The 27,587-nt window shown below is 46.2% G+C and overlaps 1 protein-coding gene across 2 annotated transcripts; it reads left to right on the plus strand.

The window, feature by feature from the left end:
• Positions 1 to 6,438: 6,438 nt before the first annotated feature.
• On the plus strand, positions 6,439 to 27,319 carry Kctd21 (potassium channel tetramerization domain containing 21). Of its 2 annotated transcripts, none has more exons than XM_076843931.1 (2): positions 6,439 to 6,480; positions 24,382 to 27,319. In XM_076843931.1, exon 2 carries the CDS (start codon positions 24,412 to 24,414, stop codon positions 25,192 to 25,194), a length of 783 nt encoding a protein of 260 aa, XP_076700046.1. In that variant the 5' UTR covers positions 6,439 to 6,480; positions 24,382 to 24,411; the 3' UTR covers positions 25,195 to 27,319. The 2 variants fall into 2 exon arrangements, with proteins under 2 accessions (XP_076700046.1, XP_076700045.1); XM_076843930.1 differs by lacking the exon at positions 6,439 to 6,480 and adding an exon at positions 19,293 to 19,371.
• The last annotated feature ends 268 nt before the right edge of the window (positions 27,320 to 27,587 follow it).

Below are 27,587 nucleotides of genomic sequence, written 5' to 3' on the forward strand. Positions count from 1 at the left end.
GACGGCCTAGCTGCAGGGGACAGGAAGTGGGGTCATACCCTGCCCAACAGTTGTGGGGCTCAAGAGCCATGGTCAAGTTTCTGCTGTTGTCCCTCCAGTGCTGAGTGACTCAACCTTTCTGGGCCTCAGTTTCCTCATCTGTGAGATGGGGTAATGATACCTACCTCTCTGGAAGGAGTCCTGACAAAGTAAAGCTCAAAACCTGGCACACAGTAAACCCCAGGGAGTCAGGGGCTCTCTGACCTGCCCACCTCCTCTCCCCACGCTTCCCTGGAGACCTCAGCCATTTCTGGGGCAGGTAGAGAATACTGGATCTAGAAGCTGCTGTGTAGAGTCCTGGTCAAGTCACATCTTCTAGGGTAGAGGACTCACTGCCTATGGGGGCTGGCCCTCACTCAAATACCTTGCCCTTTCCCAAATCAGGTACACCTTTGCAAGTCCCCACTTCTTTGTGCTGTGCCTTTTGCCTGGCACATCCTAGTTCCAAGTCAGTCCCATCATCACATGAGCCAGGCAAGTTCCTATTTTCCTAAAAGTCTATCTAAAACACCTGTCCTAATGGAGGCCATCTTGAGGCACTAGGCATGAGCCAATCCTGACCCTCAATTCCTATGACCACCTGTAGCCTGTTCTTTTATGACAGCTGCAATCACTTAGTGCTGGGGCAGTATGGTCCCCATCCCCTCCACCAAGGCCCAGCATCTCCTCTCTATGCTCAGCCCTCCCTCTGGGTCAGGGTCCACAGTCCTGCACACCTAGAGCCCTGCCTGCCTCTCCAGCCCTAACTTACACTGGGCCGCTCATTCCTGGCTTGTCATGTTCTCTCTGCCACTGGGCCTTTGTGCATGCTCTTCCTTCTCCTTGTTTGGAGACCTCAGCTGAAAACTCACTTCATCAAGGAAGATTTGCCTGACCTCCCTGCCTGAGTCAGACCCTCTTGTTAAAAAATCCGAACATCTTGTCTCTCTTTATAGCATTTAGTATTACTTGATTGAGGTCAGCCTCCCCAACAACATTATATGTGGTTCCTGAGGTTACGTTTTGTTCCCCACAGTATTCCCAGCACAAGCAATGCCTAGCACATAGTAGGCATTTCTTGGGAGGGCAAATACAGTGGAGAAAGCGAGTTACCTCAACCATACTCCTCTGAGCCACAGAACCTTCCTTCTGCCCTTTCCTGGAAGCTTTTGCCCCATGCTCATCCATTTTGATTCCTGGTTCTCATGCTCATTTCCATGGGTACAGCGTGCTGTCTTCATACCTAACTCTCAACTTCTTTGTGCAATCCCATCTTAGGTAGGACCTGATACAAGGCTCAGCATATAGTAGGTGTTAACTAAACTTACTGGCTTGGCAAAAACTTCTGGAGCTTCATACCTGCCGCTGGTGTGAAGACCAGCCAGATACATCCTGGATAACGGGACAGAAAACTTGATTCAGAAGCTGAGATATTCTGGGACCCCAACAATGTACCAGACCCTAGGGACACACTATGCTCCCTTCTCTGTTTGACTGTGACCAGAGTTGCACTACTGCATTTTATTGTGTAAGAAGCCCATTTGTTTAAGAAGAGTCTGTGTCTCTCACCAAGCTGTGAACTCCTTGGAGCAGGGACAAGAGCCTACTTCTAGGTGGTTGGTGTCTCCTGTGCTGAGAAAGTGACTCTAAGAGTTTTCTGTGGTTAGAGGATGCAGCCATGACACAGCTCAGTAATTCCCAGATGCTGGCCTGGCTGCTTCAGAATCACCTGGACACGTGTTAAAAATTCAGGAGCCCTTAGCATCTAACTGTAGGCCTTTGTATGCTTGACAATGCTGGGGTTCGAACCCAGGGCTTCATGTATGCTGTGCAAGTGCTCTACCAATGAGCTACCCAGCCCCTTTATTTTTTAAATCTATTGCTTAGCTAGCTTTTCAAATGTCACTTGGCTTCTATTTTTACATTTTGTTATTAAATGGAATGCAACTTTTTGTTGCTTTTTTTTTAAAAAAACAAAAACTTGTCTTGGGGGAAAAAAATCAGTTGCCCAGGGTCCACCCAGGTCTCCTGAACTAGGAAGCAGGGCAAATGGTGTGTCAGACTTAGCCTTTTCCCTCTTCCAGTGAGGCTCATCTGAGTTGCATTCTGGCTACCATGAAGGTTACATATGCTCCTCAAGCTCATTTCCACCTTGCAGGGCTGTGAAGACAATCCTTAGCATGATGCTAGGCACAAAAAAGTTCTCAGAAAATGTCACTTCCTATTGCTTGAGGAAGCAAAGTCCCAGTCCCTTAAGTAACGTCCCAGCCACTTAAATGTGTCTGGTGGTGGACAGACACATTTGTAAAGAGTGCCAGTGCAAGGCGTGATCCCAAAAGGACTTTAAAGCATCTTTTGAAACTCTCTCCTGGGCTGGGGAACAGCTCCATGCAGGAGCACTTGCCCGGCCTGTGTAAGGCCCTGGGTTCAATCCTCAGCACCACAAAAAAACAGATAGATTTCCCTTCAGCCTTCTTTCTTAGGCAGTGCCTGTGACACGGCAGTTCCTGTGACCCACCTCACACAACAGTCCATACTCTCAGATCCCTGCGATGGCCTCCGCCTGCCCTGTAGGCTGGTGGATTTAACATGTTTTCAAACCAGGTGCCAAGAAACCCTGGCCCTCAGGCAGCTAAGGAGAAGCCCTCACCAATGAGATGCTAGCAGCCGAGTGACCCAACCTCAGCGATTCCATATCATTCTAATACCTACCACAGAAGGTGGGTGGTGCCTGGCAGCTGGGAGCCCAGGCGGCAGTGCTGTTGGAAGCCCAGCTCAGTCTGTGGCCTGGCCACACCACACTAGCTCTGCTTACCTGCCCCTACTTTTACGCCAGCAGTCAGGTCAGCAGTCACCATGGTCACCAACAAACCCACTCAATAACATCTCAGATGTATTCGTGCAAAAGGGTTTTAAAGGCTTTGACCTCACCTGACCCCACAAAAGGCCAGGGAAGTCTGCTACCCCAGCAGGAGCAGGGAGGCTGAGGCTCAGAGAGGGAGCATCATGTGACCTTACCAGGGCAGCATTAGGCCCTGAACTCTCTCCCTCGGGGAGGAAAGAGCAGGCCGCCGGCATTCCTCACGGCAGGATTACCCTGCTAGGCCCTGGATGAAGAGATGGCCTGTCCACACTGGCTTGGACCCAAGAGACAGCTGTCCCATGCCAATTGCAGCAGCAAGAGCAGCTCTCCTCCCTCAGAAGACCCTGCACTAAAAGCAGGAGACCAGGTTCTCTCATTTGGAATCACCAGGTGACCTTGGGTGAGTTCCTGCCTGGCTCCTCAGCCTTCTGTTGGAAAATGGGGTCTCCTGCCACTCACAGGGCTGGGACAAGGTCTAAAGAACATGAGGGCCAGGGCAGTTGTGAGTCTATTATTGGGCTATTTGGCAGTGAGGGGAGAGACAGACATGGTTTGGAGGAGGAGACAGGTGCTGCTGATCTAGCTGATTCCACAAGGAAGTCCCTCCATTAGCCGGCCCTCATGTCAACTTGGTGTTTCCACCGTCTCTCCCCCAGCTCCAGCCCCACCCAGGGTCAGCTCCTCTTTCCTTCTTGCCTGGACTAGTGCAGTAATCTCCTAACCCGTCTTCTCATTCCCTCCCTCAACCTGTCCTCCAATAGAGGCTTGTGTCCTGGAGGAGAACAGAGTCCAGGCTTTAACTCTAGTTCAGACACCACCTGCGTTGGTGGCCACAGCTGTTGAGGTTAGTGCTTTCTCAGCTTTCTGAGCCTCCAAATTCCAAAATGGACATGACTACCTACCCACCCCTTAACCTTTCCTAGCAAGCATGCCTGCCTCACCACCACCGAAGCCCTTAGCTTACACCCTCAGCCTGCTGGCACGACAGCCCGAGAGTCCCAGCAACACCAGAACCCCCCCAGGGCTCACAGTAAGCACACAGGAAACTCAGTCCCTACCCAAGGCCAACATCCATTTATCACTCTTTCTCAGACGACCCTTGGCACTTCTACTATGTGCCATCTCCATCACCCACAAACACCCAGTGCGTATGTGTGTGCGTACAGGTGTGTTTGTGCCCACAGCTCCAATGCTGGCTCCAACCCCACACCCTGGGCCCCAGCTCGGCCTTCACTACTCTCCACAGATTAACCTCATGGTACCACGAGCTCCATCCTGCCATCCCCTTCAGGATAAGGTCCAAACTTCTGAGCCTGACACTCAGGCTGTCACAGATGGGTCTGTGACACCGTGGGGCAGGGATGGGCTGAACTTGACACTGTTCAGAGGCCGCTCAGGAAACTTGGGCAGTGGGTTTTTCTTGATGTCCTCTCTGCTGGCTCTCTCCCTCTTCTCTCCTACAAATTCTGGCTCATCCTGCAATGTCCAGCTCCCAAGCCCCTCCTCTAGGGGGCCTTTCCTTATCCCTCCATGATTGAGGTTTTGAGCTCAGACCTCCAAGGCGCTCTCAGCTTCTTTTATCCTTCGCAGTACAGCTGGATTCCATGTCTCTCTCCATGGGTAGGAAGTATGTCTAATCCCCGCCTCTGTGCACAGTGCCCAGGAGAGGACCACAGAAGCGTATGTGAAGGTGTGCCAAGTGGCTGATGACATGTGACAGCAAGACGAGGTAAAGAATACGATCAGAAAAGGACCTCCAGAGCCAGTCCTAACCCTGGGTCCATTCACTGCCCCCTCCCCTGACCAGGCTGGGACTTGCATGTCCATAACCCTGAGAACCTTAAATATCAGCCAAGAAAGCCCCTACAGAGGCCACTGGAGTGGGCTGAGACAGGCTTTAGCCATTCTAGAAATAATCCAACCAAAGCAGAAGGAGAAAGAAAAACAAAACAAAACAAAAAACCTGTCCCTGGTTAACCCTCAGGTCAAAAGCTCACAGAATCTCCTCATGGGGGAGAGGGAAGAAGGGGTCTTGCTCCCCCACCTCAGCACCTACAGTGGAAGAGCCCCTTTCCTCTCCTCTGGGACCCTCACAAGGAGCCGCCCTCTCCTGACTCTCCTTGGTGTGTGTATGTGGGGGGGGGGGGGTGAGGGGAAAACCAAGCTGTCCCTCCCAACAGGAAGTGCCCTCCCTCTGTGGCCCCTCCAGGTCTCAGGGCAGCTGTCTCTCTAGGTATTTTTAACTGAACTTCTTCTAGTCCACGCAGTCCTGGGAAGGAGCCCTTCACCCTACTCTGGGAGCCCTTGTCTGGGCCAACAAACTGCCTCCTGGAAAGAAAGGAGGGAAAAAAAAGCTTTTACTGGTAAAACGCAAGTGCTCTTTTATTGAAGGGAAATGAGAGAGAAGAAGGTTGGAGCAGCTGTTCCCTCCTGGGGAGCACACTCCACCACTCCTGAGGAGGCCACCCCTCGCAAACCTCTTTCGCCGCACCCCCACCCCCATTCCAGGCTTTCTGGAAGGGAGGGCACCAAGCTGACACATCAGGTCGCCAAAACGCAGGGGCCTTTATAGATGAAGTACCCCAGGTCCAGTATGCTGAGAACAGCAGAAGTCTATTCCAAGTAGTGGTGGCCTCTGTCCCCCCCCCCCCGAGTTTGTGCCCCAACTCAGCCCCCTCCCTCCAATTATATCAATGCACCCCTATCTAGTCCAGGCTGGGGCCCCCAGGAAAGGATGGAGAGCTTATGGAACTGCGCGCAGTTACTCTCAGCCCTGAGGAGCTAGACCATCTCAATATACAATTGATGGAGGAGGAGGCTGAGGCCCAGAGAGGGGTAGCTACTGGCCCAAGGTCACACAGCGAGGCCCAGGATGCACTCAGACCTCCCGCCTCCCAGCCCCGGACTCGCAGAGCCCCAGGGCAAGTCCGGGATTTTTGAAACGTCAGGATGCAGATGCAGACACCCCCCCCCCCCAAACCCCCAACACATACACATTCAGCCCCCTTACCTCCCGGACCTCAGCGGGCCCTACCTCAGAACCGGCTCCTGGGCGGGGTGCTCAGGCCGGGCAGGACTAGGCTGGGCCAAGCTAGGTCAGGGCGGGTCCTCTACTCCCCCCAAGGGTGGGGTCGCCCTCCGCCAGGTCCCAGACCGCAAGGATGCTGCAGCCACTGCAAAGTCCAATATTCCCACCCAGCTCTGCACTACCCTGTATGGACCCAGGCAGCCCGACTCTGCGGCGCGGCCCCGGGGCTGCGGGACGAAGCGGGGGGAGGGGCGAGGTGCGGGAAAAAGGGCGGAGCCGAGCGGGGGCCACCCCGCGAGCCGCCACTCGGGCTGCGTCCCCTTTAAGACCAGCTGCCCTGTGCGCCGGCTGGGGCGGGGCGGGAAGCTGGGCGGCCTTCGCAGCGCCTTCTGGGAGATGGAGTCCGCGCCCAGTGCGCCGGGCCCTGAGAAGCGCAGAGAGAACTACAAGTCCCGAGCGCGGTGCGCAGACTCGGAGCCGCCACGCCCCTGGGTTGGGCCCCGGCCCTCCGCCTCCTCGCAAAGCTGCGCTGGCCGCCCGCGGAGGGGAGGCTGCAGAGCGAGGGCAGGAGGTGGGTGCGGTGCGGGCCGGGGCGGGGGGCTCGAGACCCACGGTGAAGGACGCGTGTCCCTTAGGGCACCCGTCTTACCATGGAAGGTCACCTACTCCAGCCTCGCCGTTCTCGTCTGTGAAATGGGATGTCTATGCCAGTGGCTGCGGGGGAGGGGCGCGTTTCGGGTAGAGGAGAGCGGGGGCAGGGGAATAGAACTATAAAAGAGGGGCGGGGCTGGGGGGAGGAGCTAGGAGGAAGGTGACGGTGGGAAACCCCGGATCAGGGGGTCGGGGCTGTGGGAGGAGTCTTTGGAAGGTGGGGCGAGGAGGGGCGGGGTCTCTAAGCGAGGGGAGGTCTCAGATCAGGTCGGAGGGAGTCACGGGTTGAGGAGTGTGAGCTGAGAAAACCGGCGAGGCGAGCCTGGTTTGGACAGGGTGGAGGGGCCTGGCGAAACGAGCAGGGACCCGAAGATGAAAGGGACCCATCCCAGCTCTGGAGAGCCCAGGGTGCGCAGCGCTGTTGGTGTGAGCAAGGGCCTGTGGATATACAGAACACCTTCCTTTCCTTGTGACTAGAAATAAAGAGTCCGACCCTTGAGCTCAGTGCGTCATACACATGATCTCATTCAGCTCTCACACCCTGTAAAGACCAGACGTCATCATATCTGTTTACAAGTGAGGAACACAGGAGAAGCGACATGCCCAAACACTCAAGAGTCCTTGCTCCAGAGGCCCTGCTTTTTTCTTGTACTCCAGAGAGGCAGAGGTTTAGCCTGGGATGGGTGGCAGAGAGGGAACAAAAGTTCTGAGGACCTGCCTTTCACAGGTTGTTCAGCAGGACCAGGTCCATCAATTCTTCAGAATGCCAAGCCATGGCGTTGTGAGGATGAAACGGAGAGACTAATTGGAAAGCTCTTCGTTTATAAAATTATCATTGTTAGAAGAAGCAGGAAAGCCATTGGGACAGAATGGTTCAAATGAGGTGCTTATGCTAGAGGAAAACCACAAGGAAGCCTGAGAGTGAGCTAAGAGTGCAAAGGAAAATTCTAGAAGAGGATGGGGGATGGTGGTTGTTGGGACCCTCCCTGCACCAGGTGAAAGAATACTTTGCTATGCAAGTAGGGCAGTCTTGCCAGGTCAGGTGTCTTTCTTCTACCCCAGGTTTCCCCCTTCCCCTACCCTAATAGGCTTCTCACTCCAAGATGCCTTATGTCTGCCTTGGGAAGCAACCTGTAGGCTTAGAGATACAGCCTGGAGTGGAGCATGCTGACACATGCCTGTAATCCAAGCCCGGGCAGGAGTATCAAGTTTTGAGGCCAGCCTGGGCAAACAGGCAATCTAGTGAGACCGTGTCTTTTAAAAAAAAAAAAAATGGGGCAATACAGACCTTACAAAATGGGACTAATGATGTAGCTGTAGGGTGTAGGATAGAAAGGGCAATGTCCCTACGTAGTCCCAAGGGCTGTAAGTGAGAGTCGTTATCCTAGTGGGCTAACTGAATAAGATGGAGAAATCTCTGGTTTATTGGAAGGCATATTACTCACTCTAAGCATTGACATCCTTGAAATTTACTTGACCATGTTCTGTTCATTCTGCTACATAGTGGGAACTCTCCTTGCATTTACTTTCAGATGATCTACTGGTCCTTGCCCCATACCCTAGATTCCAAGTTGAAAATTCAAGAGTGTATTTTTTAAAAAATTTTTCTTTTTTAAAGTGTGGTACTATGGATTGAACTCAGGGCCTCATGCATGGTAGACAAGTGCTTTCCCCCTGAGCTGCATCCTCAGCCCTTTTTCCATTTTGAGACAGTTGCCAAGGCCAGCCTCAAACTTGTGATCTTCCTACCTTAGCCACCTGAATAGCAGGGATTACAGATGTGTATCACCACCTGTAATAAGTTTTAAGAACCCAAGAGAGACTAGATCTTCTTATTGGTAGGTGACAGCCTGGGGTGGGTTTCTGGGGACAGAGGGAACATTCATAACCTCAATAAGGAGGCCCAGCAACCATCTGCTTATTTGGCTATTGTAAGGAATGAGGATAAAATGCTCAGAAGTTAAAGAGGAGGAAGAATCCCAGTTGAGAGGTGTGGCAAATGGAGATTTTCCTTCCCAGAACCTGCAGAGAGGATGGCAGATGCCAAATTGCAGAAGAAAGACAGGGCCTGCCTGCCATGGTTACCTATGAAGCAGGGATATAATAGTGTCTACTTTACCTATGAGATTAAGAGAGATTAACATGACTGAAATACATAACACAGTAGTTACTGCTCAGTAAATGTTAATTTTTATTATTTCTATTATGGTAGTGATTATGATCATCATTATCTGCCCAGGAAGTGGCCTAGGGCCACACAGTAAGCCAAGCCTCAGAACCTGATTCACATACAAGCTCAGGCCAAAGACTATGTACTATCCTCTACCCTGCAAAGCCCCGCTGGTTCTTTCTGCCCATCCTCAACATTTCTGAGGCCCAAAAGTGACCCTCTCTGTGAACATCCTGAGTGAAAGCCCTGGCAGGAGTTTCCTGCTGCTGCAGTAGCAGACTCTGGATTCAGGAACAAGGCCTCTGCAGCCCTCTTTCCCCAGCCTGGGTTTGGTGTGGCAGACAGGCAGTCCAGTGGCATGGTTTCTGTGAGTGGTGCGTCCATCTAGAGAGATCACCCAACTTTAAATTCTAAATCCAATTCTGGGCCATTTTAGCTTAACCCTGGTTGGCTTCGTCAGCCTCCAAAATGCAGCAACATTTAGGAATGAAAATGCTTCTTGGTAGCAATAACAAATCTGTAATTTATTGATTCTGGCTATTCATTGGGGTCTGGCACTCTGGCTGGAATTTCATGTCTGTGGTTTTATGAGGCAGATATTCCTTTCTTTACCCTTCTCAAAATATAAATATTTCTTAAATTTCTAAGCCTACAGAAAAGTTTATAACCCTTCACTTAGGTGCACTAATCCACACCTGGCCACTTTTGCTTTTACTGTATACACTTATTTTCCCCCCAAGCCAAGTATGGTAAGGTATCCCCATAGTTCCAGGTACTTAGGACGCTGAAGCAGGAAAATACTTGAAGCCAGGATTTTGAGACCAGTTTGGCAACACAGTGAGAACCCATCACAAAAGCAAATTATAGATATGCTGACACGTGGCCCCTGAATTCTTCAGCATACATCGGTCTCCTGATGACATTCTCCTATGTAACCACAATTACTGGTATCCTACCTGAGAAAAATAGCAAGTCAGTAATACTAAGAAGCAGTTAAGACTAAAATGTTTCCAATTGCTGAAAAGGGTCTTCTGTAAGTCTTTGGTTTTTAAAAATCAGATCTAGTCAAGATTCACATATTGTATCTGATTATATCTCTTTTAGCAATCCATTGAATCTTAACAGAGCTCCTCCACCTGTTGAGTATGTTTGATTAGTTCTTTGATGATTAGATTCAGATTATTTTGCTGTTCTATCGATTAAGGTCATGACAACCTGATGTCTCCATTGCAAGGATAAAATTTTCTCTTTCTTTTTTGTATGGTGTGTGTGGTACTCGGAATTGAACCCAGGGTGGCAAGGTCTCTACCACTGCATCCCCAGCCCTTATTTGCTTTTGTTGTTTTCTTTGTTTATTTTTGGAGACGAGATCTTACTAAGTTGCATAGACTGGCCACACACTCTCAGTCCTGCCTCAGCCTTCCCAGCATCTAGGATTGTACATACATATCACTACACTTTGCAAATCTTACTTTTTAAAAAAAATTTTTTTAATTGTATATGGACACAATACATTTATTTATTTATTTATTTGTGGTGCTGAGGATCGAACCCAGTGCCTCACAATGTGACTCACACCTGCTACCACTGAGCTACAACCCCAGCCCAAAATTTGACTCTCTTGTAATTAATAAATAAATATGTGGAGTGATTCTTAGGAATTGTAAAATTGGGTGTTTCCGATAACCTTCCATATCACATCCACTGATAATTTTTGCCTAAATTGTGGCATCGAGGGTTGCAAAACAATAATTCTATCATTCCTTTTATATTTATTATTTGGTGTTCTTTTTTTTATAGAATGACTTTTTTTCACTCATTCCCCCTCCCTTTCTCCCTTTTTTTCTTTTTGTAGTAAGATAGACTCATGATTTTTTTAAGACTTAATGTGCTGTAATCCATTATCATTTTTTCTGGTACTCAGATTATCCTAAATTTGACCTTTAGGCCAGCTCTTGGGTTTTTTGTTTTGTTTTGTTTGTGTGGTTATGTGTGTGTGTGGTCCTGTTTTGGGCTTGTTTTGTTTTTTGGTACTAGGGATTGCACTAGAGGTGCTGTGCAACTGAACTACATATAGCCCTCTTTATTTTTTATTTTGTGATAGGGTCCTTGCTAAGTTGCCCAAGCTGGTTTGAACTTGCAATCTTCCTGCTTCAGCCTTCTGAATAGCTGGGATTACAAGTGTGCACCATTGCACCTGGCAACTATAAATATATATATATATATATATATATATATATATATATATTTTTTTTTTTTTTTTTTTTTTGGAGGAGGGCAACCTCATTAGTCTGACTACTTCTTTGCTAGTGGTAGGGTATGTTGTAGTCTGACCTGGATCCTTTTCTATCAAAGTCTTGAAATCATCAGTTTCTCCAGGAAGCCCTGATTTGGGGGATTGGGGGTGGGGAGGGGTGTAGGAGAGGATATATAGAAAGAAAAATCCAGGGCCAGTTGTACTCAGGACTGGACTCCTGAGTATTATTTCTAGGCTCCTTAGTGAGGAGAGCCAGAAAATGATGGAGAGAGAGAAAATTAGCATTACTTAGTAGATTTATTATTTTACAACAGCTGATTCTCGCTGATGGTGCAAGGGGAAGACTGTATTTGAAGTAGCTTCATTCTGTAGTAATGTAGTAGTAATGTAGTTCATTATGGAAGTGGGCGGTAATGGAGGGAAAGAGGACGCTGCACAGAAGGAACCTGTGCCTATATCAGGGCTCCATGAGTATACAGGCTAGACCCTCTGTGGCTTAGTTTAGCTGCCTGCTGAAGACAGAATGGAGAAGACACCAGGTTGCCACAGAGGACTTGTTCTCTGAAGGGTATCCAAATCTGGACCCTCCCACAGTTTGTGACTCTGAAGTCAAGAATGCGCATGGAGGGGCTGGGTATGCACCTCCATGGTAGAGCACCCAAGACCTAGCATGTGCAAGGCCCCAGGTCTGATCCCCAGCACCACGAAAACCAAGAAGAGTGCATATGAAGCGCTGGGCAAAGTGATTCATTCATCCTTATTTCAGGTTGTAAAATAAAGATAATGTGGCCTTTCCTGCCTGGCTCCCAGAGTTATTGTATGATCAAAATATATATTTTTTTAAGAATTGTCACCAGTCTCTTCACATTTATTATAAAATTCCTTCTCTTTTTTAGTGTCCTAATACCACAGTTTGAATGTCATTGTTTTATCATCTAATGTATTACACTAAGATATTGCCTCTTTTTCAGAGATTCTTTGGGGTTATCACTCATTCTTCCAGATTCATATTTTAATTTTTTTGTCTATGATAAAAAAAAATACTCTTGGTATTTGGGTTAGGACAGCATAACAACCACACATGTATATTGTGTATGTATGTGTAGTGCTGGAGATTAAACCCAGGACCTTATATAAGGGAGGCAAGCAAATACTCTACCATTGAGCTACATCCCCAGTCCCTATAATTAATTTTAGAAGTACAACTTTAATATCTTTTGTATTCCTCTCAGAAACAGTCATGGGTCTCTATTCAAGTTCTATTTATGCTTCTTAATAAAATACCATAGCTTACATTACTGGTTGGGACACAGACTCTAGACAGACCTCACTTTGGAATTCCTTTTTTGTTTGTTTGAGACAGAGTCTTACTAAGTTGCCCCAGGCTGGCTTTGAGCTTGCAATCCTGTTTCCTTCTGCCAAGTTGCTGAGATTATAGGCATACATCACCATGCCCGGGTCTCACTCAGAATTCTAAATCTGTCACCTCTAGTTTTGTTATCTTAAGTAGCTGCTTTCATTATTCTGGGCTTCAGTTTTATAATCCTAAAAACTGGGATCTTAATCATACCTACCTTACAGCATCAGTGTGGCTTTTTAATGAAGTAATCTAAAGGAAAATGTTTCACCTGGCTCAGGGCCTGTCGTAGTACTCAGGAAATGTTGGTTCTCTGCCACTTGGTCTTTATGTGGGTCAGAATCAAGTCTTTGAGATGGCAGGTGTGAGTGCACCTGGCAAGAAGTAGGAAGGATACAAGTGATAGATGGGGCCCCTGCTATGAATGCCCAAAGAGGAGTGACATTGTTCATAATGGTCTTGCAGTCAGACAAGCCTAGGCTGACATCCTGGCTCTGCCACTGCTTTGGGCAGGTTACCTAACCTCTCTGAGCCTCAGTTTCTCCTTTGTAAAGTGAAGGAGATACTTTCTTTGAAGTAGTGTTATGGAACTTTTGGGAGCTAACATATGTGAGGCACCCAGCACCAGTTTTGCTGCACATTAGGCACTAAGCATTAGCAATTTCTCTCATAAGGCCTGCAAGGACTGAGGGTGCCAGGACATGGTAGTAATCTCTAGAACAATATCTTGGACACCCTTCCTCATAGGACAACTTGTCTCAAAGATTTCTATTTTCTGTGGCACAATTAGAGGTTGCAAATGGCAATTTTCAGAACCTAGATGAAATTGCCCAAAGTGCCAAGCTGGATACCCTCCCATCGCAGCTGCAACTCTAGGCCCAAGCACCCTGGCCTCCCCCTTCCATGCCAGGTGCACTATAATCTGGTTTGATACTGGTGGTTTTCTCAGGGAGGCAAATGGTGCTGATTTTCTGGCTTCGTTTCAAGTCCAGAGGCAGACTAGAACTTTAGATTTACCTCTTGGAACATCTCCTTAAGAAAAATAATGCACACAGTGGTGGGGTTTAACTTCAACTTCCTTGTTTGGTTTACATTCCCGTTCACCTTTTCAAATCTAACTTTAAAAACCTGGCTTTTTGTGTTTTTCTGCTTTATCATTAATGTCATGGGTTGCTGTTGAAGTAGAAAGCTTTAGGCAACTTGGTGGACTTGCCTTATGTCAGTTATAGAGGGACTCTGGGCCATCCTGAGATCTTGTCCCCTTGTCCTCTGATGCAAGTGAACAGAGTCCTTGGCCAGCAGTGGATGACCCCAGTCTAGTCTAACTAGATAATAAGGGGATATGTGAATCTCTTGCTTGCATTTCACATTGGAGGTCCTGTGGAGGAAAAGGAAATGAGAAGAGGGTTGAACTCAGACCTGGATTCAAATATCAACTCCACCCCTGACTGGGTATGAAGTCTCCTTTTCTGAGCCTCAGTTTCCTCATCTGCAAGATGGATATGATAATAGGAGGACAGATGGCTTCCTTATACTCGGCTTGTTGGCCGATATAAAACAGAGTAACATGCGAAAGCCCGTTTTAATCATGTGTACACACCTCACAGATAGCAGACTCAAAGAAATGGCAGGTCATTGAAGTTTGTTCATCATCCTGAGCAAAAGAAAGGAAGAGGGGCTTGGGACTTCTGAGGATTTTGACAAAATTATGGGAAGGTGAGGAGAAGAAATATGTGTTAGGCAGATAGTCTCTCAGGTGATAAAAGTTGTCTCAGAGTAGTTCTCTTCTTGTATACATAGGTTTGCTAATGAAAGCTTCTTGTATAGAAGTGAATTTCCTTAACAAAGGGGAAGATTTTCAGAGCTACTCCTGTGTCTGCAGTTTCTGAAAATAAACATCTTGAAATAATCAATATGCCAAAGAGGAAGTAGCATATTTTGGTCTCTTGCAGCCATTTTGGGTGGTGGTTTGTCCTGGACCCTGAAAGTATCCACCTCAGAGTGTGACTGTGAAGACATTGAGGCATGGAAAGCATCCAACACAAAAGAATCGTTCTCTATGCTTTTCTACATTTTTTTAAATTAAAAGTAGGTGTGAGACTATAGCTCAGTGGTAGAGTGCAATCCTAGCATGTACAAAGATTCTAGGTTGGATCCCCAGCACGAAAAATTTTTAAAAGTAAAAGGTACCAAGTGTTAGCTGGCACTCAGCAGATGGTACCCCTTGTCCTGACAAGTGAGCTGCAGAGCAGTGAAAAGGCTGCTTCAGGAGGTCATTTCTGTCACCAGTCTGAGTCTGTTTTCTCATCTGCCCTAGAGGGAGACTGGCACCTACCTGCATTTCAAGACTTCAAAGAGTTGCTGAGTGCAAAGGCCTTGGATATAGTAAAAGGCTTAGTAGATATTCAGTTCTTCTCTCTTAAACCAAAAAAAAAAAAAAAAAAAAAAATGGTGGGGGGTGGGATGTTCACTATGTAGGGATTGGAACCCAGGGCTTCATGCATGCCAGGTAAGCACTCCATCACTGAGCTATCTACCCCAGCCCCCTCAAACTACTTTCTTTACACTCACACCAACACCACATGTGTAGGGCTTTCCCCACACCTACTGATTCTCTGACACTGACCCATCTTAGTTAGCACAGACCCTACAGGTGAAGGACTCAGTCCAACAGGTCTGCCCCCACTTAAGAGGCCAATTCCAAGTCTAGGTTGTCACCTGTGATTCACACCATCTGGCTATAAATCCAAGGTTCCTGCAGTCCCCTCTCAGACTCAGTAGTTTATAAAAACAGTTCACAGAACTCAGGAAAGCAGCTTGCTTTCTAGACTCCTGTTTTATTATGGAAGGATACAAGTCAGGAACAGCCAATTGGAAGAGCTGCACCCGGCACAGTATGGAGAGGGTACACAGCTTCCATGCCCTGTGCTCTGCCCTCCCTGCACCTCCCAGTGTTCACCAACTTGGAACCCTGCTTTTAAGTTTTTAGGTAGGTAAGCTGGACATGGTGGAACCTGCCTATAAGCCCTGAGGAGGTTGAGGCCGGAGGATCACTAAGTTTGAGATCAGCCTTCACAAGACTGTCTCAAGATTTTAAAAAGGGCTGGGGAAATAACTCAGAGGAAGGATGCTCCTAGGTCCAATCCCCAATACTACACAACACACACACACGGAACAGTGTTTGTGGAGGCTTCATCATGTAGACATGGTTGACTAAATCATTTGTTGGTCATTGGTAACTAAGTCACTTTCTAGTCACTCACCTGGAGATAGGGGGTGAAGTTTCCCAACCCATGATGGTGTTTGTTGGGCAACCAACCCCTAATCCTTTAACAAACCAGTGTGATTGATTGGATGACAGGGGCTTGTTGTGAATAATAAAAGATGTTCCTTTCATTGGTCACAGTGACCCAGGCCTGTAATCCCAGCTATTGGGGAGGCTGAGGTAGGCGGATCATAAATTTGAGCCTTACCTCAGCAACTAAGTGAGACTGTCCAAAAAATTAAAAGGGCTGGGGATACAACTCAATGGTAGGGTGCCCTGGGTTTATTACCTAGTATCGCAGTCGGGGGAAGAATTTAAAAGTTCTCCTTTCACCTTTATTTCAGAAACTCGGGACAAAACCAATTATTATAACAAAAGAAGTTCCAATAGCTTTTATCATCTAGGACATTACAAGGGTTTTAGGAACCCTGGCTGAGAGCTGGGAAGTAAAACCAGCTCTCCATTTCTTCTTGTATCGCGGTTTCACACAGCCCCTCCCTGCGTTGCCACCAACTCTCCTGTGTGCTAGGCAGTGAATAAGCAGACATGAGACTTGTCATTGCTCTCGGCTCACAAACTTGCTTGCAGTGGTTTTCTACTTTTGTTTTTGTTTTTTTTCTTTTATCATTTTGGAATTCAGAAAACAATACCCCCAAAGTATGGCACTTCAGCATGCTGAGTGTTTTGAATTGGGGAGATCCAAGGTCTCTCTGACCCTCTCTGCCACCCCTCTTTCTTTCCCAACTGCAGGGAGGGGTTTTCTCTGAAGATCCCTGTCTGACTAAAGACAAGGAATTGTCATGAGTCCCTTTCCCAGGAATCTCATCAACCCAGGAAGATTAACTGAATCAGAAGAAATTGAAGCACATGCAAACTGTCGCAGGCTGTCACCCATTCTTCTAAGGGATGTTCCTAGACAACTTTCATTACCTGAAAGACTTAATCTGCATAACAGTACCACCTTTATGTTCCACACAACTCTCAGGGCTACCCTCCCCAGAAACCCCCCAGTCCCTTTTCTTTCCTGTTGCTCAGGGCACTGTAGAGACTTAAGTCATCCAACCGTCTGGTTTCTCACGCATATATACATAATTAAAATGGTTTTTCTCTTGTTAATCTGTCTACTCTCAGTTTATTTCATAGAGTCAATTATCTGACCTTCAGAGGGTAGTTTTTTCTGCCCCCTACAATCACAACCCATGATGTACAGATATATTTGATGTCATGATCCAGTTCACAAATGCCCACAAAACTTCCACAGCAATATTTATGATATATTTGACTGGTAATGATACCTTCATTGTACGGATTTCTTGATTTATTAATAATTTACTACCTTCGTTTTTTTCCCAGTTTTTTGGAGACAAAATTTACATATAGTAAAATTTTTCCTTCTCAGGTATATATGAATTTTGATAATATATAGTCATTTGACCACCATAACATCAAGATATTTCATATTTTCATCACTTCAAAATATTCCCTTGTACTTCTATTTAGCCAACATCTTTTCCCCAAACCAGTCTCCTGCTGTGTTCTGTCTCTGTACTTCTGCTTTCTCCAGGAGGTTTTTGTGGTTTTGTTTGAGGGAGGGTACTGGGGATTAAACATAGGGATGCTTTACCACTGAGCTATATTTGCAGCCCTATTTATTTATTTATTCATTCAAGAAAGGGTCTCGCTAAGTTACTTAGGGCCTCACTAAATTGCTAAGGCTCCACTTGAAATTTGCAATCCTCCTGCCTCAGCCTCCTGAGTCACTGGGATTACAGGTATGCGCCACCACTTTCAGAAGGTTATACAAATAGAATCGTGCAACATGTAAATTTCTGAGGCTGGCTTCTTTCACTTAAGGTAATAACTTTTGTAATTCATCTATATGGGTGGGAGGGTGTGTGTGTTGGTAATATATATTGCTGAGTCATATTCCATTGAATGTATATACCACAGTTCATGTATTTACCATTTACATTTTGGTTTGGGCAACTATGAATAAAGCTGCATTCAGACTTTTTGTTTTAGTATTAGGGATTGAACATGGGTGCTTTACCCCTGAGCTGCACCCTCAGGTCTTGCAAAATTGCTCTGGAACGAGTGTGTTAGGGTTAGGGTTAGGGTTTAGGGTTTAGGGTTAGGGTTAGGGTTAGGGTTAAGTTAGCTTCAACCTTGCAATCTTCCTGCCTCAGCCTCCCAGATAGCAGGGATTACAGGTGTGTACCCCCATATACTGTTTACATATAGGCTTTTGCGTGGATATATGTCTTCATATCCCTGGGATTGATATCTAGGAATGGGATCACTTAATTGTACAGCAGTTGTTTCCACTTGGTAGAACCAATTTGCTTTCTCAGCAGCGTATCAGAGTTTCCATTTTTCATTAGCATTTGGTTTTGTCAGATTTTTAGATAAGCCATTTTCGTAGGTATACAGTTGTCACCATGAGGGGGTCTGAGATCTCTCCAGAGGCAGAGGAGACTTCTACTCAGAATTTCCATGCTCTTGGGCTGGGGTGTAGCTCAGCAGCAGAGTGCTTGCCTAGCACATGGAGTCACTGGGTTTGATACTTAGAACCCTGTAAAAATAAATAAATAAAATAAAGGCATTCTGTCCATCTACAACTACAAAAAAATTCTTTTTTAAAACTTCCATGCTCTTCATGAGAAGAAGATCACCATTAAACAGGGACGAGAGGTGGGAGGGAAAGGGAGAGAGAAGGGAAATTGCATGGTAAAGGAAGGAGACCCTCATTGTTATACAAAATTACATATAAGAGGAAGTGAGGGAAAGGGGAAAAAAAGAGAAAAATGAATTATAGTAGATGGGGTAGAGAGAGAAGATGGGAGGGGAGGGGAGGGGAGGGGAGAGGAGGGAGGATAGTAGAGGGTAGGAAAGGCAGCAGAATACAACAGACACTAGTATGGCAGTATGTAAAAAAGTGAATGTGTAACCGATGTGATTCTGCAATCTGTATACGGGTAAAAATGGGAGTTCATGATCCACTTGAATCAAATGTATGAAATATGATGTGTCAGGAGCTTTGTAATGTTTTGAACAACTAATAATTTAAAAAAAAGAAAAAAGAAAACTTCCATGCTCTTGACACATCATAGAAAAGAATTTAAGGACGCATCAGTGATCAGTAGCAAAACAAGACATGTTATAAAGGTAACGCTAGAGATTGAGAGTACAGGGGAAAAGCCAAGATGAGTCACGTTGCTTTGGTCTGGGGAACTAGACTTAAGAGTGTAGCATGTCTAGGGGCCTGGACTAGAGGTGGAGTCAGGGTGGGATTAAACAATTTTGCACCAGTTTCCCTTGGGCTTGCCCATTGCCCTCGAGTGTTTTAATCCAGCTTCTTAGTTCCTACAGATGCCTTGTGGTTATCTTGTGGTTTTTGTTGCTTTCTCATCAGCCAGTCAGCAAGCTGCTGGCAAGGATGCAGGCTGGGTTCTTGGGAGTTGTTCTATTCCAGTAGTTCATAGACATTTCTCTTTGGAGACTCAGTGCTCTCTTTGTATCCCTCAATTCCTATCTCATGGTGTCTAATTGTGGTTTTAATTTTCATGTCCCTAATGACTAATCATGGTGAACATCTTTTCATATTGTTACTGTTTCAAGATTCAGTCTTCTTGCAACTCAAAAGCTAATACTCGGATACAAGAGTTGGTGGGAAGGAAATCAGGTTTACATTCAAGGTTCCAGCACCCTGAGAAGATGGAAGAAGCTACTGTCCCCAAAAAAAGACCATCTGTGGGAACTCAGGTACATGAGAGGGCTTTTATATGGAGGTAAAAGAAGTACAGAGGGACAGTGGACAGGAAGACTATGTGCTGGACCAGGTCATTTGCATCCAGGGCTTGGCTTTTTTCCTTTGGCTAGAACATTGCAATCATCCTGGGCCTCCTGGGACTAGTTCCTGTAATTCTTTAAACAAACACATTACTTTTCTGCAAGTTAAGCATTGTCTTACACATTGTGATAAAAACTGAAAGTTACCAGATCTTCCGGGTTCTATAAATCTAAAGAAAGATTATTTAGCAGTTAACATCTTAATTATTTAGGTGCAGCTTTTATTTAAATTCAAGATGCTGAGCAAATGTAGGGGAAGTAAGTCTACAAGGATATTTTGCAAAGGAGTGGTCACTATTACAGTGTCATTATTTGTCACACACACACACACACACACACTTTCGTGAAGTATTTGATCTTTTACCCATTTTTAAATTTTTGTTTCATTGTACTATGCTGAACTCAGGACCCTGTGTATGCTATGCAACTGCTCTGCCATTGAGTTCCATCTCCAGCCCTGCCCATTTTTTAAATTGAGTTGTTTGTTTTCACATTATCTTTTATATTTATCTGGCTAATCCTTTATAAGATAGGTATTTTGTAAATATTTTCTTCCAGTTTATGCCTTAGTCTTTCATTTTCTTAATAGTATCTTTTGAAGAACATTTTTTTTTTTTTTGGATGAAGCTACTAAGTTTCTTTCTTTCTTTTTTAAATATTTTTAGTTGTATATGGACACAATACTTTTGTTTATTTAGTGTTATGTGGTGCTAGGAATCAAACCCAGGGCCTCACACATGCTAGGCAAGTGCTCTACCTCTGAGCTACAGCCCCAGCCCCCCACCTTTTTTTTAATGGTTTATCCCTTTTGGGTCCTATTCAAGTAATCTTTGCCTAACTAACCCAAAGTCATAAAGATTTTGTCTTAGAAATTTTGTTTTATTTAGTTTTCAGGGGGGTTTCTGGAGATTGAATTCAGAGGCACTCAACCACTGGGCCACATACCCAGCCCTATTTTGTATTTTATTTAGAGACAGGGTCTCACTGAGTAGCTTAGTGTCTCACTTTTGCTGAGGCTGGCTTTGAACTTGTGATTTTCCTGCCTCAGCCTCCCAAGCTGCTGGGATTACAGGTATGCACCACTGTGCCCGGTTTCTCCTAGAAATTTATAGTTCTATGTTTTACATTTAAATCTATGATCAATTTTGAGTTAATTTTTCATATATGGTGCCAGAATTGGCAAGTTTCCTTTTCTTTTCCTCACATAGATGTCCAGTGACCTTCATTTTGCTGAAGTAGGGAAGAACACTGTGTGCAAAGCAAATCAGTAATGACAGAGGGGTGGGTGCTGCCAAGAAAATCTGCACAAGGTTCCAGGAGTCTCTTGAGAGGAGAACCCTTAACTTTGGGGAGATATGGGGACAGTCTTCTAGAGACTGTGACTCCTAGATTAGGCCTTAAAAGTTAACAGAGGAGCTGGGCGCTGTGGCGCCCGCCTATAATCCCAGCGGTTCAGGAAGATCGAGAATTCAAAGCCAGCCTCAGCAACGGCAAGGTGCTTAGCAACTTAGTGAGATTCTGTTTCTAAATAAAATACAAATAGAGCTGGGGATGTGACTCAGTGGTTGAATGTCCCTGAGTTCAATCTCTAGCACCAAAAAAAAAAAAAAGTTAACAGTAGAGGAGGTGGAAAAGGTAGGAAAAGGTGATATAGGAGAGCAAAAGCAGGACAGGTGAGGGTAACTCAGTGGTGTCTGCAGGGCCAAAACCTGGAGCGTGTGAGGGGCAGGGTTGGAAGTGAGTGGAAGAGCAAGGTGGTTTGGGTGGGCAGTAGTGTTCAGGATGGTCAGTCTGCAGACCAGAATGGAGGATGGACAGAAGGTAGGGAGCCTAGTGAGATTGCAAGCTGTAGAGGAAGAAGGAATGAGACCTGAGCTCCTGTTAGAGGAGCTCTTGCAGCAGGAGCTCTAGGAATAAAGACAGAGTCAAGGTGCCATGGGGCTGAAGAGATCAGATCAGTCGGCGGCCTCCTGGCTCTTGGGCTAGTTGCATGAGAATAGCTCACAGCAGGGCTGGGGGCAGAGAAATTTTATTAGGCTGCGGTACCTGTGGGATATCCAGATAAAGATGGCCAGGAGATAACTGGATACAGATGAAGGACTGTAGCTCAGTAGTGTTGGTTCATAACTACCTGACTGCAAACCCTCTGCCTTATTCAGGAAGCTCCTCAGACCCCCGCCCAAGGTGCCAGTTCCTGCCTCCTGTCATTGTGTCTTCTGTAACAGGGCTATGGGTTTGTGATGGTGGATGCTGTAGCCCTGTGACAAGAACACAGGGCCTTGGGGACTGAAACTCTGTGACTCAGTAGGTATGGGGTGAAACTCTGTGACTCAGTAGGTATGGGGTGAACACCAGAGACAGCACATTGGATTAGAAACAGGAGACCTGACTTCTAGCCAACCTTTTCCCTTACTGACTATGACTCTGTGCTGGCCTCTCCAGAAAAATGACTAGAGCCATCATGTCATGATAGGGACAGGAAAGTAGGTGCTCTGCTGCTCTTCCAAGTAGAGAAACAGGAGTTTGGGCACCTACACAAGGATCCCCAGAAATGTCCTATGGCTGTTGACCACCTCACCCATCCACAGTGTCCTGAGCACTTCAACACTCATGCCTGGAGATGTGGGGTCTGTAGCCTGCAGAACTGTGAGGAAAGGCAGCTCAGCCTGATTCAGGGGCCTGCTTGGAGCTAAGCCACTTCACAGAGCTTGGGCCTGAAATTCATTGTTTTGGAGAGGGAAGAGTTTATTTGGCTTTTTTCTTTTTTTTTTTACCCCCACAAGAGAGACTAAAAACTAGAACTTGCAAATTATTATCTGGAGAGGAAAAGAGATAGAGGAGACTAGAGTCCTGGAAAGAGGGAATGAGGAAAAAGAAGGTTCTGGAATCTGATTCCAGATTCTGCCTAACTAGGCTTGAGCCCCAACACCCTGCAGCTGCTGCATCTGAAAGTAAGCCTCCACCCCAACAGCTGCTGCCTCCCTTGCCCACCCCTCTCTATTGTACCCCCCCCCCCCACTGTCTCGCAGCCCATCTGCTCCAGGCCTCTGCTGACAGTTTTGTAACTTTGTCATGGGCTTGCTTCTCTTCAGACACTCCAGATGGGCTGATTGAGTTTTACAATACCAAAGTGCCCCATTAAACTGGGAAGGACTCACAAGGGGTTCCCTACCCCCCAGAGTTGGGTGAGGCAGCTGAGCATCTCCCATACTCAGCATAGCCCCAATTCTCTGAGGAAATGGTATCTCAGTGCAGTCATCTTCTTCAGAAGGCAGACACATGGTGAGAGGTTCTTGCCACCTCTACTGGGTGACTCTGGGAAAGCCCCTACCACTGCCATGGATCTCTGTTTCCCCATCTGGATAGTACATATGTTTAGCAAGATGTAATTTTTATTCTTTTTTTATATATATATATATATATATTTTTTATTTGTTCTACTTAGTTGTGCATGACAGCAGAATGCATATCAGTTCATCAAACAGAAATGCAGGGCAACATTTCAATTCTCTGGTTGTATGCAGTATAGAGACACCCCATTCATGCAATCATACATGTATCCAGGCTAAATAATGATGTCCATCTCATTCCACAATCTTCAGCAAGATGTTCTTTATGTGCTAGGATTCTTTTCCAGCCTACTCCCCCGGCTCCTGGTTCGCTGTTTCTTATCTTCCCCAACAGCCTGGGCTCCTTTGGAGGGCAGCACTGGTATTGATTCCTCTTGGTATCCCCTACCCTAGTGACAGATTGCTGAATATATTCCACAGGCTGGCTCTGGGGAAAGTAGTTAGAAACTGAGAGGATATATCTCATGCTTTCTAGAACCTTAAAGAGAAGTTAGAATCTAAGCTTTCAGATGGAAGGAGACTTACCAGTCCTAGACACGAGACTCTTGAGATCAGAGGGGGATTTTGTTAAAGAGTAGGAAGATGTTCTGGACAGAGTCCTACATTTGCACTGACCCTACCATCAGTTTCAGAGAAGTCTGGGAAACTGGATCATGACAGGAAAGGAGTAGCCAAGAGCATCTTCATGACAAGGCAAGTTATCCCAGGAGCAGACAGAGTCCCAAAAGGATAGTCCTTTGGAAGCCAGAGGACTGAATGATCCATGTGGGTCAGGAAGGTAGATGGAAGTGGCACTAATCACAGCCATTCATTGTAAAATCTTGAAGAAAAAATAATTAAATTCAGAGAGAACATTGATGTAGTAGGAGTACTGGGCCCAGAGTCATGTTTCAAAGTATATTTAATACTAGAGTACCAATCTTTGGGCTAGTAAGCATTTACACATTTTTCTTTCATAGAAAGGAAACTGGGTTTGAATCCTGCCAAGGCATTGCACATCTCTGGGTGTGGGAATGAATCTTGGCAGGTTTCCTCATCTGCACGACAGGGATAGATAATGGTATTGTCTATATTAGCAGGTGATATGACTGTTATGTAAGCAAATACATGTAAGAGCCTATAGTGTAGCTTTCAGTTCAGGAACATTTATCTTTCTTCCTTTAGGCCAGTAGTGGTTCTCTATTCTCAATGAACATCTGCAATTACCAGGAGAACTTTTTCAAAATACCAGTGCCAGGGCCGTGTTCCCACAGAATCTCCAGGGGTTGGGAACAAGGCTTTGGGTTTCTTGTTGTTTTCTTTCTTCCTTCCTTCCTTTCTTTCTTTCTTTCTTTCTTTCTTTGTTTCTTTCTTTCTTTCTTTCTCCTTCTTTCTTTATTCCTTCCCCCCCCTCAATCCCAAGTGAATCTAATGTGCTTTATACATTGTGACAATTGACAGTAATCCGTCATTCATTAAATATTAATTCATTAATTAAAGTTCAAGTCATATTAATTTGGTCTAGATTAAGGAGTTAATAACTGTGACTACCCAGATAGGGTTGTAATAGTCATTTCTCATTTTCTCCCTGTAGAACTATTTCCTGGCACCCCAGCCTCCTGCCATGTCTGACCCCATTACACTGAATGTCGGGGGGAAGCTTTACACTACGTCCCTGGCAACCCTGACCAGCTTCCCTGACTCCATGTTAGGTGCCATGTTTAGTGGGAAGATGCCCACCAAGAGGGACAGCCAGGGCAACTGCTTTATTGATCGTGATGGCAAAGTGTTCCGCTATATCCTCAACTTCCTGCGAACTTCCCACCTGGACCTGCCCGAAGACTTCCAGGAGATGGGCTTGCTCCGTAGAGAGGCTGACTTCTACCAGGTACAACCCCTAATAGAGGCACTGCAGGAGAAGGAGGTAGAGCTCTCCAAGGCAGAGAAGAACGCCATGCTCAACATCACACTGAAGCAGCGTGTGCAAACGGTCCACTTCACTGTGCGCGAGGCACCCCAGATTTACAGCCTCTCGTCCTCCAGCATGGAGGTCTTCAATGCCAACATCTTCAGCACATCTTGCCTCTTCCTCAAACTCCTCGGTTCCAAGCTCTTCTACTGCTCCAATGGCAATCTCTCCTCCATCACCAGCCATTTACAGGACCCCAACCACCTGACTCTGGACTGGGTGGCCAATGTGGAAGGCCTGCCCGAGGAGGAGTACACCAAACAGAACCTCAAGAGGCTCTGGGTGGTGCCCGCCAACAAGCAGATCAACAGCTTCCAGGTCTTCGTGGAGGAGGTGCTGAAAATTGCTCTGAGTGATGGCTTCTGCATCGATTCTTCTCACCCACATGCTCTGGATTTTATGAACAATAAGATTATTCGGTTAATACGGTACAGGTAAAAAGATCCCAGTAACACTGGAGAGGGGGTTCCCAAGAAACTATATTAGCCAAGGCTTTGGAGAGTGTCTCACCAGTAATGGTGAGGCAGGGTACTAGACTAATCTACATTAATTGCATTGCAGGACTTGATTCTCTTATGATAAAGTCCACCTTTTGGAATCCACATGTCCTCTGAACAGAACCACCTTTTTCTTGCCATTTTGAGCTGGAGCTGGGCAATTTATTATGACAAGGGAAGAGTTGGCTGATGTGAATGAAAGGAGTCCACAGGAGGACTTTCTGGTCAGGGTAGAGGAGCAGACATTTTCTCATGGACTCCATCTCTGCCTCATGGACCCGTGTGAAAGAAAAAAGTTCCTGGCAGCAGAAGGGGTGGAGTGAGAAGCAAAGGTTTTCTACAATTTCCCATGACATAAAGTGCCCAGGAGATCCCATCACATCTGTTCTTCTTTCTCTAGGATGTGTCCAGGAGCTTGGACTTGTTTGCCCAGGAGCAACCATGTTTAGCCAATTTGGAATGCATTGTGCTTCCAGCGCACTTTAGTGGCCCCCACTCAGGAAAGAGTTGAGCTATGACACGGCCTCAAGGTGTGAACACCAAGCAGGTTCAGAAAGTAGGGACTTCCCTCTCAGCGGGACTGAATCTAGGGATTTCTGACTTCAGAAATGTTCTGCCCTCCCTGTAAAATATCTGGAGCCAGTGTACTAAAAGACACTTCGTAATCCAGCCTGTTGCTTGACTCTTGTAATCATTTTCCCCAAAATTTGAGGTATCACTAAAACAAATACATATGGATTCTCAGGGTTGGAAAATATCCAGTGGTTGTTTAGCTCTCCCCAACCCCTAGGACACTCCAGCACATTTGAGGATGAAGACCTGTCCTTGAGTACCTCCAAGGGATCACCTATGCCTGCCTACATACCTCTGGTGACAGAAAGCTCACTGTCCCTACGGCAGCTACTGCCATGGGTGGACAATGCTGGCTATTAGAAAGTTCTTCCCACATTGAGCCAAAATCTGTCCTTCTGTTTTCATGTGCTAGATCTTGATTTTAGACCTTCCTTCTCACCCATACACACATCTTTGCTTTCAAAACAGTCACCTCAAGAAGCCAGACACTTATTCTGAAAATATCACACAGAATTCAGATTGCCCTTTGGGATCTGTCTTGGGAACCAAAGTTAGCTCCCGTGTGCCCTGCAAGCCAATGCCTTTTTGTTACAACTTTGCCTTGTTTGTGATCCCCACTGCATCCACCTTCCCCATCAGCCATGGCTCAGCATCCTTTTTCATCATTTCCAGTTGGGAGATGAAGAGTCACCGCTGAGGAGATCCAGAGGAAGGAGACAGGGTCTTGGAGAGCAATGTGCAGCAAGGAGTCCAAGAGTGGTCTGATCTGTAACATTTCCCTTACAGTAAGTGTCAGCTCATAAGACATTTCTCTCAAGAAGGTGGCCTTCCCATGTAGTAAGTACTGTGTCCGCCACTAACCAGACCATGGGCTTCCGTACAATCCAGAGCAAGAATCCCAAAGCCCTACTCTTCCCACCTTGGGTGACAAACCTTGCAGGGCTCCAAACTGCATCCTTAAAGCTTTTGGAGTCCCAGAGTCTTGCCCACTGGAGATGGACCCCCAGACACAGCCTGGTGGCACAGCCAACCACAGGAGCTGGGCCAAGTAAGGGACTCTCCATAGCTATACCCTGAGAGGATGCTGGGCTGTGGACAAGGCCATTCCCTCCTATAGGGGGACCCAGGAGTCTCTGACAGCTGTTCCCCAGCCACCAGGCCAGTGTTACTCTAGAAAGCCCATCAAAAAAGACCCAGTTTAGAAAGGCCGCAGAAGCTCTGACCACAGAAAAACAATTTGAGGAAGAACTCTCATAAGTCACCACTGCTCTTTATTTTCTCCATAAAATTTCCCTTTCTCCATCATTTTGGTGCTTCCTAATTCAAGCAGCTTGACTAGAGAAAGTACAGAAGCTGTGAAACCACTAACACGCTGTGTGACTTTATGCAAGTCACTCACCTCACTGAGCCACCTCTGTTTCTGCATCTGTGAAATGAGCATAACAGTAATACATAACCCTACCTACCTCACAGGGCTGTTGTGAGGATCAAATGAAATAATGTATGTGTAAATAAATGATAAAAAAAAATGATGATTACTTTGTATCTGTTTATAAGGGAGAGAGAAAACCCTGTCTTGAATCAGACTGACTTAGGTTCAAATCCTTTCTATATCACTTGCTGTGTAATCTTGGCCAAGTCACTGAGCTTCTCTGATTTGTTTCCTTCATAAATGAGGGGGTTTATGGAAATTCCCAGCTGGGCCTGGCAATTAAAGCTTAGTCAGTTCAATGAGTGCTCTTTCAGGAGGTAGTTAGGTGG

The sequence above is a fragment of the Callospermophilus lateralis genome, chromosome 2 (assembly GCF_048772815.1).
Source record: "Callospermophilus lateralis isolate mCalLat2 chromosome 2, mCalLat2.hap1, whole genome shotgun sequence".
In the NCBI taxonomy this organism is placed as follows: Eukaryota; Metazoa; Chordata; class Mammalia; order Rodentia; family Sciuridae; genus Callospermophilus; species Callospermophilus lateralis.